General features: G+C 41.6%; 1 protein-coding gene across 2 annotated transcripts in view; it reads left to right on the top strand.

Annotated features, from left to right (window-relative positions):
- The window catches only part of NRP1 (neuropilin 1), a 164,209-nt gene that overhangs the window by 128,070 nt on the left and 23,287 nt on the right, over window positions 1-12,852 (top strand). Inside the window, exons 9-11 of one of the 2 annotated variants that reach the window (XM_063125448.1) lie at window positions 485-819; window positions 8,228-8,372; window positions 10,247-10,330. In XM_063125448.1, the coding sequence (XP_062981518.1) occupies window positions 485-819; window positions 8,228-8,372; window positions 10,247-10,330 (564 nt within the window). Of the gene's footprint in view, window positions 1-484; window positions 820-8,227; window positions 8,373-10,246; window positions 10,352-12,852 lie in introns of both variants that reach the window. The other variant, XM_063125441.1, reaches the window with a different exon arrangement.

The raw sequence follows: 12,852 nt of genomic DNA, 5'->3' as shown, positions 1-12,852 counted from the left end.
AATAAAAGGGAAATAAAATATTCTTACCCCACAGAAGAATTTCTTTACGGGATTTTGCTACTTTCCCTTCCAGTATTTTTTTTAAAACGACGTAAAAAGCTGATCAGTCATAAAATCAAATTAGGTATTGGAAAACAAAATTAGAAAATTAATACTATTATTAATACTATTAAAAATTAATACTATTTGTTTTAAAACTGATAGAATTCAAAAGACCATCCAACAACCCTTCGGTGAAGCAAGTTGATTTATCTTCCAGCCCCACACAAGCATTCTATGAAGCAAACAGATATATTCTTCATGTGGTTTTGTCATACTTACAGCAGATTAAGTCTGCTTCCAATCCACTGACGTATTGTACAAGATTATAGAAAGGATTACTAAAATAATGTATGTGAAGTGCTACACCACTTAGAAATCTTGTACAGGTATTATTATTATTATTATTATTATTATTATTATTATTATTATTATTATTATTTAGATTATCCTTGCTCTGGCATGCTGGGAATGGTGTCTGGACTTATCACTGACTCTCAGATTACTGCATCAAATGAATTGGAGCGAAACTGGAGCCCAGAAAATGTCCGTCTTATAACGAGCCGTGTAGGGTGGGCTCTACCGCCACCCACCACTCATACATATTCAAAGGAATGGCTCCAAATAGACCTTGGTGAAGAGAAGATAGTGCGGGGCATAATTGTCCAGGGAGGCAAACACAGAGAGAACAAGGTCTTCATGAGAAAATTCAAGATTGGATACAGCTACAATGGATCAGACTGGAAATGGATTGTGGATGCCAGCAAAAAGAAGGCCAAGGTGAGATTGTGATCAACATGTGGTGAAGAAGAGCAATGAAGCTCAGAGGTAGGGCACTTGTTTTGCATGCTGAAGGTCCCAATTCTTTAGACTCTTCAGGTCAGGTGGCAGGTGATGTGTAGGACCTCTGTCTGAAACACTGGATAGCTGCTCCCAGTCAGAGGCCAGATCTACACCAAGCAGGGTATAACACTTTGAAAATGGTTTGAAAACTGTAAATGTAGTGTGTCCTGGGCCTAAACAGTTGTCACTACTGTTATAAACCATTATGAAGCAATAGTGTAGATCCTGCCAGAGTGGGCAAAATGGGGCTAGATGGATAGTTTAATCTGGTATAAAGCAAAGGAAGTGAGGCAGGTGACTACTAGCAGGAGGGCTTTCTCTGCTGTGGCACCCCAGCTGTGGAATGAGCTCCCCAGAGAGATTTGCCTGGTGCCTACATTGTATTCCTTCCATCGCCAGGTGAAGACCTTTTTATTTTCTCACTATTTTAACACCTAATTTAACTTAAATTTAAACTTTGCTGTTTTAATTCCCTATTTTAACCTATATCAATTTCTGCTGTGTGGTTTTATCCTGGTTGTACTTTTTATATTGTATTTTGTATTTGTGTTTTTAGACTGTTGGTTGTTTTATTATGCTTTTCATGGTTTTAATTTTTGTGAACCGCCCAGAGTACTTTGGCTATTGGGCAGTATAAAAATGTAATAAATAAATAAACTTCCTCTGGACCTAGAAAAAGAGTTGGCAGTGCTACAGTCCTATGCAGGAGCTGAAGAGAAGATGATGCTATAAGAGAAGATGCCATCTGCGGCTTCTTACTATGTTATTTGGTAGCTGGGGGGAAATGCGTTGTCAGTAGATAGATCTAATAAAACCCACACAGATATGTGTTTCGGTTGCTCTGTGCTTGCCTTCCACTGCAGACTGTGTGGCTCTTCTATGCAGAATGGAAATAGACTCCCAGGCAATCTAGAATAGCACAAAAAGTTGAACTTCAAGTAAACCAGAGCTACATTTCTCATATTGGGTTATTCCTTGCACTCCCCACTGTCTTGCTTCCATAGATATTAGCTAGAAGCACACCTCTTGCAAGTGTTTCAAATCTATGATGATTCTGTGCATTGCAGGTGTCCTGGTCATATTGGTCTATTAATGCTAGATCAATATGCCAGACACAATGCATCAAGCTGCCTTGCTCTATTCTCACAAAGTCTGATGCACATTTCCCCCTTTGTGAATCATATGCTGGGATCCTTCTTGCAGCAGATGACAGCGCACCTTGAGTAGGGAAAAATGTTTATTGAAACCTACAGCACCGCTGGCCAGGCAGAGCCATAACCAAGACAACTGGGAAAGAGGTGTAGAATCCCAGTTGCCAAAGACCAATTAATACAAGATAATCCAGTTTTAAGAACCAAGACGTTTATCACAGATAACCCTTCTGACTTTTCCCAATACAGATGACTTATATACAACAACCTAAGAACTTATTTGGCATTCCGCTTGCCTTGACCAAGTTATCTTAGAGATATAACATTTCTTCATTACATCATTTCCAAACAGCTTTGTCCTCAAAATGGAGATAGGGGGTTCTGAATAAGGATAGCATTGGGAGGGAGGAGGATCCCCAAAAATCAGGCAGAGGCACCTTTTGTGAGTGGAGTTCTTACATTCACAGATGGCAAATCCCGGATCCAACACCCAGACCAGCTCATGGTTCCCCAGTGAACTTCATCACTAAGTGGGGATTTGAACCCTGGTCCTAGTCCAACACTCTAACCACTACATGACTCTAAAGCAGTTGCATCTATTTATTCCTCATTTCTCTTGGAAATAAATGCAAAAGTGATTCTGTTTTCACATTAACTTGAGGCTGCAAGTAAAGGGCTCACCATAAAGTGTGAAGAATGAATGAATCAAACAATGTGATCTAACCAGTTGTTTCTGTTAAAAATGCGTGTTGTTTTGACATATTCTTTGAAACTCTGAGGGGGGAGGTGAAATAGAGCACCATATGCATTTGATGTGGCATACCTTATGCTGTTGGCCTTCTGCTATTAAATTCAAGGCAGTTGCCATCACTGTTAAAACTGGCCTTCTTGACAAAAATGAATGCTGGCAAACACATTAAGTCCACTCAGAGTTTTCATTTCTAATGAAAATAAGCTTGAGAGATTAGAATTTTCTTTTAAAAATGGATGTTGTATAACATATATAATCCTACTAAAATATTCAGTTCCTTTCATAATGTTTCTTCCCTGAGAGAATTTGATAAATTCCTAGGATTTAAAAGCCTGGTTGATTTTAAAACAGGGCCTAGGAATTTTAAAAATGTTAATCAAGCTTTTCTGTACACAATGGTAACTACACTGATTAGAAGAATGAATTAAAAGTAGTTCTGTTTCTTGAAATGAAATGCAGTTTAGTCACTCACTAAATTCTTGGAAGGAAAACATCGTTATGATAGAGCTCCACCCGCACCAACACATTTTGTTGCACCAACCAGTTGGAGTGCACAATTTATTTTAAAAAATGTTTACTCCACTTTTCCATGAAAGATATTCTAGGTGACATAACATAACAATAAAACAATGTAAAACGTAGGTGATAAAGTTAAATGGCATTTTGTCACATGTGTAAAAAAAAAAAAGGAACACAATTAAAGAAAATGCCAACATCAAGTTTACATCTTGGGCCCAAAAGGTGACTGAGATTTTTGGGGGGTGGACGGGGACATACTTCAGCTCTCTTTAGTGGGCTTTGGATTGGATGAATCTAATGAAATATTTTACTTTGGGACTAAAATTGAAAAGCTACTCCCCAGTGGAATCCATTTATGTGTGGCCTTTTGTACTAGCAATCCTCTATGGACATAAGTATCTCACGAATCTTGTTTCTCTTTCTGTGCCCCTTCCTGACCCCGCTACGTATTTGTCATTAAGCTTCTTCACTCTTCTTCCAATACTTTGCCACAATTGGTCCAAATGTCTCCTCTGCGACGTTTCTAGTAATTTGAAGTCGCATTAATTCTTCTGGAGTCTCTTAAGAACCCACTTTTTATTGGGTAAGAGTCAAAGCTCAGTGAGCAGAACACACAATAGGTTCCAGTTTCAAAACTTAGCAATCTCCCATTAAAAGGGAACTCAGGTATAGGAAACTGCAAAAGATCTCTCAGCCAGAGACCCTGAGGAGGCATTGTTAGACAGAGTTGACCATTCTGGGTTAGATGGACCAATGGTTTGACTCCTATGAGGCAGCTTCAGTTTTCGCTCTCTCCTGTTGCAAATACTTTTCAGTTTCACGGAAACAACCCAATAAACCAGGTAGCAGATGAAATAATGTCTTTCCTCCCCTCACCCCATTCTGAAATGATCGGTGCGTGCGAATGAACAGTCATAATTAAATCACAGATAGGTCTAGACTACACAGCTGACACAAGACAATGATTCAGTATAATTAGGATTCAAGGGACCATTAAATGTCTATTGAATTCTGTGCCTGTGTGTCAGTACAACGTTCTGAAACCTTTTATAGAAAAGTTTCCATTATTATATATTGCTATTTAAACGATAATTAAAAATGGGTTCCATAGTTACAATTGCTTGTGCCTGCACTGTAAATAGCAGTCTATTTTAGAGCCTCTCTCATGCAATAGGAAGCTTTTATGATATTGGAAACAAAATTTGACTATAAAATAAATCTTAATAACTACAGATTAGTTAAATATATGCCCTCCCAATCTTATTTCATGAGATGTATTTACCAAATGCTATCAGTATACTGATTGAGTCTATTTTCTTAGATGTCCCCAGGGCTGCAATCTTAAATACACTTTTAGGAACATAAGAAGGCCCATATAGAGCTAGTGTGGTGTAGTGGCTGAAGTGTTGGACTGGGAATCAGGAGATCTGAGTTCTAGTCCCCCACTCGGCCATTGGAAACCCACTGGGTGACTTTGAGCCAGTCACAGACTCTCAGCCCAGCCTACCTCACAGGATTGTTGTTGTGAGGATAAAATGGAGAGGTCAAGGAGGATTATGTATGCTGCCTTGGGTTCCTTGGAGGAAAAAAGGCGGGGTGTAAATGTAATAAATAAATAAATAAATATAGTCCAGCATTTTGACCATGCAGTGGCCAGCCACCTGCCTGTGGGAAGCCCACAAGTAGGATCTGAGTGCAATATCACCCTCTCATTTGTCTTTCCCAGCAACTGGTATGCATAGGCATGCTATCTCTAATACATTAATAGCCTTTGCATATAGCCATCATGACTAGTAGCCTTTGAATACCTTCTCAAAAAACAAGCATAGGACTGCGCTACAGAATTCAGACTGTGTTAATGTAAGCCTTGGCTTCCCCCCCCCCCCCATATTCATATACTCCCCTTGGCAAAAGTTAACTACTTTGCTACTGGGGTATCTTCATATACATCCATTGCACACTCAGATGCATGATCACCCCTTCAGTTTTCTCATGTTCCCCTTTTAAATCAGAGCTTTGAACTGTGTCTTGAAATAGATCTGAAAATCATGGTAACAATCAAATTTACTTGGTACTAACCATAATTTGTGTTGTTACACATATAATATCAACTTATGGTTAATGCCAAGAAGAAAAGTTGAGAAATTTCAGGAGATCCCAGCATCAGGATTATGGTTCAGATATAAATTATGTTTGGTGGTCTATCTTGTATTTATTTATTTATCTTGGGTAACGTACAGAGAAGTAGAGTATTATTTTCTATTATGGGTCCACAGCTCAAGCAACTATTAAGTAGTGTACCTATTGAAGAAGATTTACTTGCATTGTTCTTTATGTGTCCCCAAATAACGCTGGTTCATATTTGGAGATTAATCTCCAAGATGGAAAATGTAGTATACAAAATAGCCCTCAAGGATGCTTAATATGTTACAGAAGCCAGCTACATTGAGACTGCTGAGTGTTAAGGTTATAACGTACATATGTAATTTAGCACATCAATCAGACTTATGGGTGAGAAAGCTTCACTACTGCACCAACCGCTGCCAGAAACATGCAGCAGTGGGTTAAAGAATCTCCGTACATTGATTCATTCATTCATTCATTCATTCATTTCTATACCACCAAATAGCCAAAGCTCTCTGGGTGGATCACAAAAATTAAGGCCATCATGTATAGCATAAAATATAAAATATGGAAGCTTAAAACCACAATATAAAAGTACAGGCTGAATAAAACTGAGCAGCAATGCAGAGTTTAAAAAGACAGATTTAAAACAGCAGAGCTAAAAGACTAGGATGGTAAAATGCTAAAATACTGGGGAAATTAAAAGCTCTTCACCTGGTGCCAGGTGAACCTCTTTAAGGAGCTCATTCCACAGCCATGGTGCCACAGCAGAAAGTGCCCTTTATGTGGACTCTGTGGCCAGTCTCTGTTAACAATCTTACTGCTGTGTTTTAGACCAGCTGAACTTTCCAGAATGTTTTCAAAGGCAGAAATCCAGACAAGAGGTTATCGGTAGGGATGTGCTCCGCTTCTAATCGGACCGGCGAATTAGAAGCGGAGCGGGGGGCTTCGCCTGCCCTTAAGGCGGAGGCGAAGAGGATTGGGGGGCCGGCGGAGCGTGGCGAAGAGGATCGAGGTGAAGGCGGATCCTTCGCCTCGATCCGGAGCTCCGCCGGAAAGGGTTTACCGGGCCCTGCCGCTGTCGCTGTCGCCCATGCGGCAACAGCAGCAGGGCCTGGTAAACCCACCCCCCTCCTCTCCCTTACCTGCCTCCGTCCACGGTCCGTCAGCATCTTCAATTGAGCCCGCGGTTCCAGCAGGAAGACTTCCTGGTGGAACCGCGGGCTCAATTGAAGACGGCGACGGACCGCGGACGGAGGCAGGTAAGGTCCCCCTTCCCCTTACCGGGCTCTGCCGCCGTCGCCGCATGGGCGGTGATGGCGGCAGGGCCCGGTAACCCCCCCTATGGGGGGGAACGGAGCTCCGATCCGGATCCGGAGCTCCGAGCGGAGTGGAGTGGGCATAGGCGGAGTGGGGGCGGGGCAGAGCGGCCCGATCCGAAAAATGGCGGATCTGCAAGTGAAGCGGAGTGGGGGGTCCATGCACAACCCTAGTTATCGGAGCATGGATAACTGTAGCTAGGCTACAATAAGCTGATCCATAGGCAGACTTGCACATGGAGCTATCTTGGTGACATCAATGTGGCTGCTGCAATGTATGTTGGTGGCAGGCAGAAGAGATCTATTTAGAGATATAGGCCATAGCTAGACCTAAGGTTTATCCCAGGATCGTCCTGGGGTCAAACCTGTTCATCTAAGTGCCACACAGGGCATCCAGCGCTCAGGCAGGGACGAACCCGGGATGATCCCAGGATAAAACTTAGGTCTAGCTATGGTCCTAGTAAGGCTAGAGGAATGAAACAGGTAGAATAAGGTTGGCTTCCAAGTTACAGCATTTTCACCAGAGACATTTAAATAGCTTATTTAATTTCCTGCTTCTCTCCAATGACATCTCACACAATCCTCCTTATGCAAAGTCATCTGTTAACATTTTCTTAATTATATTATCCACCACCATTTTCTGGTGTGGGAGACCTCACACTGGAGGGAGGAAAGCCCATAAAGCTATGCTTCTCTGTAGCAACAATTAGCACCCTATAACTTTCACCTTTCAGACCACATCTGTTGACAGCAACAGGAAAATGTGCATCCACTGGATCATTGATTTAAAATAGTCACATTTCCAAGGGCTGGCTGTCATGCAAAATTAAGAATGATGGTTTCTGTCTGGTTTAGCCTTGGTTGAGAGCATGTTGTAGATACAACAGAAGTGAATGATAGCCAAATAAAATATCTCTTCTCTTGACTTGGTTCTTCATGCACTCTCAAAAATGTCTCACGTCCTAGCAAGCATATCAGCAGTTAGCCTTTCCTAGGATTAGTTATATGGAAATCTGTCTTACAGCTCCTGCTTCTGAAGTTTAATTTGCACCTTTGCAGTACGACGATAATTTATAAGCCTGTGGGCAAGAGAATCAGAGTTGAAGTTTCTCTCTTGAAGAGTTGTCTTATTATAACTACATGAATGTGACAGAATCTAGGCCAGAGGGAATCTCTCCCTGCAGTCATCCATGTAAATTCCAGATCTGAACCTCATTTAAAGCATGTCTCATTAAAACACTTGGCTCCTCTGCTGATCCTGATGGATTGATTTGTGGAAAATAAAATGTGCAACTTCTAAGAGACGCTTTTACTATCTGCTCCTTCCTCATTTTCGAATGCAGAGTCAGCCACTTGGTAAAATTATTAGGACTTGGGTTACTTTTCAACCAGCTCAAAAATTAGATGCATGAAAAGTCTTAGATGGAAAGTGAATTTACCATTGTGGTTATTAAACACCATTTTGTGTGTGTGCTACCTAGGTTTTTGAAGGCAACACCAACTATGATACCCCTGAGCTCCGTACATTTGAACCTACCACCACACGATTCATCCGTGTTTACCCTGAAAGAGCCACCCATGGTGGATTGGGGCTCAGGATGGAACTACTGGGCTGTGAAATTGAAGGTAATTGCACAGTCTAAGATTAATCTAGTGTATTAATTTATTTTCCTGCATTTAAGTTCTGCTTATGCTACCACTGAGTAAGAAATGTTGAGTCTCTTGCTTCTCCATTAGCTATTAAAGTTATATTATTATATTTTGCACCTGTACTTTCCTATCATACCCTAGCCTCCTCAGAGCCTTTGTTAGGTAGGATATAACACTGGAGAAGATCATGACAACAAAGCAGGGGGGAGAAATATTTACTCATTACTTTCCTTTTATTTTGGTTTCGGGAAGAGGTTGCAATACGTTTGGATACTTGACAAAATGTGGATCACTTAATTAATGGGTCATTCCAATAAGATGCCCCTCCCTCCACTGCTGACCGCCCCCCACAGGTGCAGTAAGATCAACGTATGTCCAAAACACATGCAAAGTCTCCATGCCTTTTTCTAAATCAGCACCTTATTTGGCAACGAGGTTAACTATTCTTATTATATAGACAAATGACAGAAATGTGGAGTTTGCTGCATGGCAAATTCCTTTAAAAACTGGGAGAGAAAGTTTTCGAAAGGAGCTGGTGATATGACAATGAGGATCTGCTGTTCAAAGAATGGGGGAGGAAAAAATAGAATCATAGAATCATAGAATCATAGAATAGCAGAGTTGGAAGGGGCCTACAAGGCCATCAAGTCCAACCCCCTGCTCAATGCAGGAATCCACCCTAAAGCATCCCTGACAGATGGTTGTCCAGCTGCCTCTTGAAGGCCTCTAGTGTGGGAGAGCCCACAACCTCCCTAGGTAACTGATTCCACCGTCGCACTGCTCTAACAGTCAGGAAGTTTTTCCTGATGTCCAGCTGGAATCTGGCTTCCTTTAACTTGAGCCCGTTATTCCGTGTCCTGCACTCTGGGAGGATCGAGAAGAGATCCTGGCCCTCCTCTGTGTGACAACCTTTTAAGTATTTGAAGAGTGCTATCATGTCTCCCCTCAATCTTCTCTTCTCCAGGCTAAACATGCCCAGTTCTTTCAGTCTCTCTTCATAGGGCTTTGTTTCTAGAAAAAAGAAAAGAAAACTCTTGCTCTTATGTGAGCCTGGCCAGCTCTATCCTGCTAACCTTTATATGTCATCAAAAGGAAGAATTGCCTAAAGTAGACCTGATCCAGAAACTTTCTGTGCAGCCACGGGCCCCTCTGGTGTACACATGGAGCTCCTGCTCCAACAAGGGCTTCCCCATTCTCTTCAGTGATGATGTGCCTGCGCTTATGTATCATAAGTGGGGATACATAAAATACCCTCCATGAAGTGAATGGGGAACCTTCTTCATTGAGAGTTCTCCAGCTACACCAGAGCCCTCCTGCAGATCAGGCACAGTGAGTTCTGACCTGAGTCCGATGTTTTCCTATTGTCACTGTTGGAATCAGCCATTTCCAATTATGGATATTAAAATCATATTCCTGCCTTGATAATATAATTCTTTATGTAATCTAAACAATATAATAGGTAGATTATCGTAAAATATATCATCTCACCAAATATATAAAATATATCTCACCAAATATGTAAAATATTATATATTTGGCAGGGATAGAGAATAAGCCATCCATATTTTCTTCCATGTTTTTTTAAAATAATGGCCAGTGGGATACTTTTAGTGAATTCTCCGTTCTTTCCCTTGTACTTCAGCTTGGATGCCACAGACCATAGTAATGGGAGGGCAAAGGGCAGGAAATGGGAAGCTGATAAAAAGAAAAGGAAGGTTTCCTGTGTGAAATGAAAGGTCTCGCTACTGTAACAAATGACCCTGTTCATCGCAGAGTCGTGCTTGTGGATGAATATGTTAGCAAGCCTCGGAGTATGTGTTAACTGAGCCACGCTGGGATTTGTGTTTCAGTACCTACAGTGGTCCCAACCACCCCTGACAGCAACCTTGTGGATGAGTGTGACGATGACCAAGCAAATTGCCACAGTGGAACAGGTGATGACTTCCAGTTGACAGGTGCAGAAACCATCCCGCATTCCATTGCAACACCATTTTCATTCAAACCAGTTGCAGTGTGTTTGTCTTGCCTTTCTCATTCATTATAAGAATAACAACATCTGCATGCAGTTTTTTTTTGGGGGGGGGGTGAAGGGGGCTGAGCACTGCCATAATATAAGTGTATTCACTTTGATGTCTATGAAAATTAGGGCTCTCAGCCCATTAAAGAACTTCCAGTTGATCAGTAATTTACCTTTTATCCAATTAAACTGTTAATTAATCACTTTGATTTACATCTGTTTTCTTATACTTAAGTCTTTGTGCCTTTCTGAGCCATTAAAAGAATTATGAAAAAAATGCAGTTTATTAAACAAATGCTATCACCCATTAAACTTCATTGAGTACAGCAATGTAGAAAGGCAGTATGAAAAATGAAAGGAAAGAAAGGCCATCTTTAAGGGTTTTTTCCTTTCCCTTTCACATCACATCAGGATGAAAATAACGTCCAAAAAAACAAGCTGGCTTTTAATTCCCAGTCCATCAATTAAAGAGTCATTCTACTAGTTAATCAACTAAAGCTTTAGTTGATTAATTTACCATTTTCACCAAATTACAGTTTGCAGCCCTAATGAAAATCTTGCATGCTTTTTTATTTAAAGCACAAGTTATGAATCAGCAAATATTCAGATTTTTCCCCACAACAATCTTCTAACACAGATGTAGGCTAATTACTTCTCATTAAACTGTCCTTTCTTTGTAGAAGGGCTGAACTCATAAGCAGGTGAGCGTTAAGGAGAATCTTGACTTAGGCCATAGCTAGATGGGGCTTTATCCCGGGGTGATCCCTGGGATCGTCCCTGTGTGTCCACATGATGCACAGGGGATCCTGGGATCAGGGAGGGATGATCCCTCCCTTGCCCCGGGATCTCGCCCTCCCCTTTGGCCCTAGTTTTTCCGCGGCCCCGGGCTGAGCCTGAGACCACGGAATGTGTGGCCAGGCGCTGCAGGTTGTCCCGGCTCCATGTGATTCCTCGCGAGGAGCCGGGAGCCGTACCACGTGGCGCAGCACTCCTGAGGAGCACTGCACACATCGGGGGTAGGGTGGGGGGAGTAGGGAAAGTGCTTTTAAAAAATTTAAAAAACGCTTGCCTTTAGCACACCAGCTTCCATGCGCTGCTGCCCCTTTATTTATTTATTTTAAATGGCAGGCACGATGCCTCTCCTTCTGAGGTCGTCGTGCGTCACATGTAAACAGAGTTGGGATCTCGGATAAACACATCGCGGGATCTTCCCTCCTCAGTTGCGGGCTAAACGGTAGGTCTAGCCAAGGCCTGAGATCCAATTTCCTTGTAACCTGGGGTAGATTTCTTTCAGTTTGCATTTAGCAATGAGGTGATTTGGACTGTGGGGGATCTCTTCCCCTATTTCATTTTCATGTACCCTTTTGGCTAAAATGAAATTCAGTGGTGTTCTCTCCTCCCTACACAACTGAGTCTGTATAGCACTGCTGAGCACTCGTAAGGAAAGAGAAGCTGCAGAAAACAGAAGTCTCTTGCAAACTCGCTTTTATGACGACCGGAGAGTATCTATTTGTTTTACATGCCATAATTAGTCTGGCTGATGTAGTTGTTTGGAACTCTCTTATCCCATAAGGCTAAATGTCTGCTCTGTTACAACCTCTGTTAGCTAGAACTAGATAGTTACAAATAAATGGCCTCATTTTATTCCTGCTACAAGTTAGTGCATGATCACTCCCTTATGAGCTGGAGGACTCAACATTTATTGTTTCTTATATGGCTGTGCAGCTTACATAGCTTCATTTCCAACATAGCTAAATTATGGCAATGCATACTTGCAGGACTTAGCCAGGGAGCCAAGAGTTGTTCGGGGGCTTGGGGTAGGTTTTATTTTCCTTTTTAGCAAGCAATTAAATAGGGTAAGGGGGGACCCTCTTAAAGCTAACAAGGGAAAACCTACGAAAGCAAATGCACTTGTTATTTAAGTGTTCAGCTCAGATTTTTCCAGAAAACAAATGCTAAAAGCAGAGCCATCTATCCATAGTTTTAAAAACCACCAGGCCACTGCAGTGCCTGTTTTTCTTATTATAATTTCTCAGGCTGCCTTTCAGCTGCAAAACTAGTTAGAAGCTCAGCAAGCTCTTGTTTTTGGGAACCAAAAATGGGAACCATTTTTGTTTTGTTTTTAACTGTTGGAATCCCAGTTTCCTTCAGAGCCATGGAACAGACATTATAGCATCTTTTTGAAATGCTGAGCAGGAAACTCCTGTTGCAAGTTTTATTTATTTATTTATTTATTTATTTATTTATTTCAGTTATATCCTGCATTTTTTCCTCCAAGGAACCTGAGGCAGCATATGTAATCCTCTTCCTCTCCATTTTATCCTCACAATAACAACCCTGTGAGGTAGGCTGGGCTAAGAGTCTGTGATTGGCCTGAAGTCACCCAGTAAGCTTCCATAGCAGAGTGGTGACTAGAACCCAGATCTCTCAGCTATCAGT

This window comes from Elgaria multicarinata, chromosome 1, assembly GCF_023053635.1.
Source record: "Elgaria multicarinata webbii isolate HBS135686 ecotype San Diego chromosome 1, rElgMul1.1.pri, whole genome shotgun sequence".
Taxonomy (NCBI): domain Eukaryota; kingdom Metazoa; phylum Chordata; class Lepidosauria; order Squamata; family Anguidae; genus Elgaria; species Elgaria multicarinata.
The sequence above is the reverse complement of the archived record's forward strand: the minus strand, read 5'-3'. Positions and strand labels throughout refer to the sequence as shown.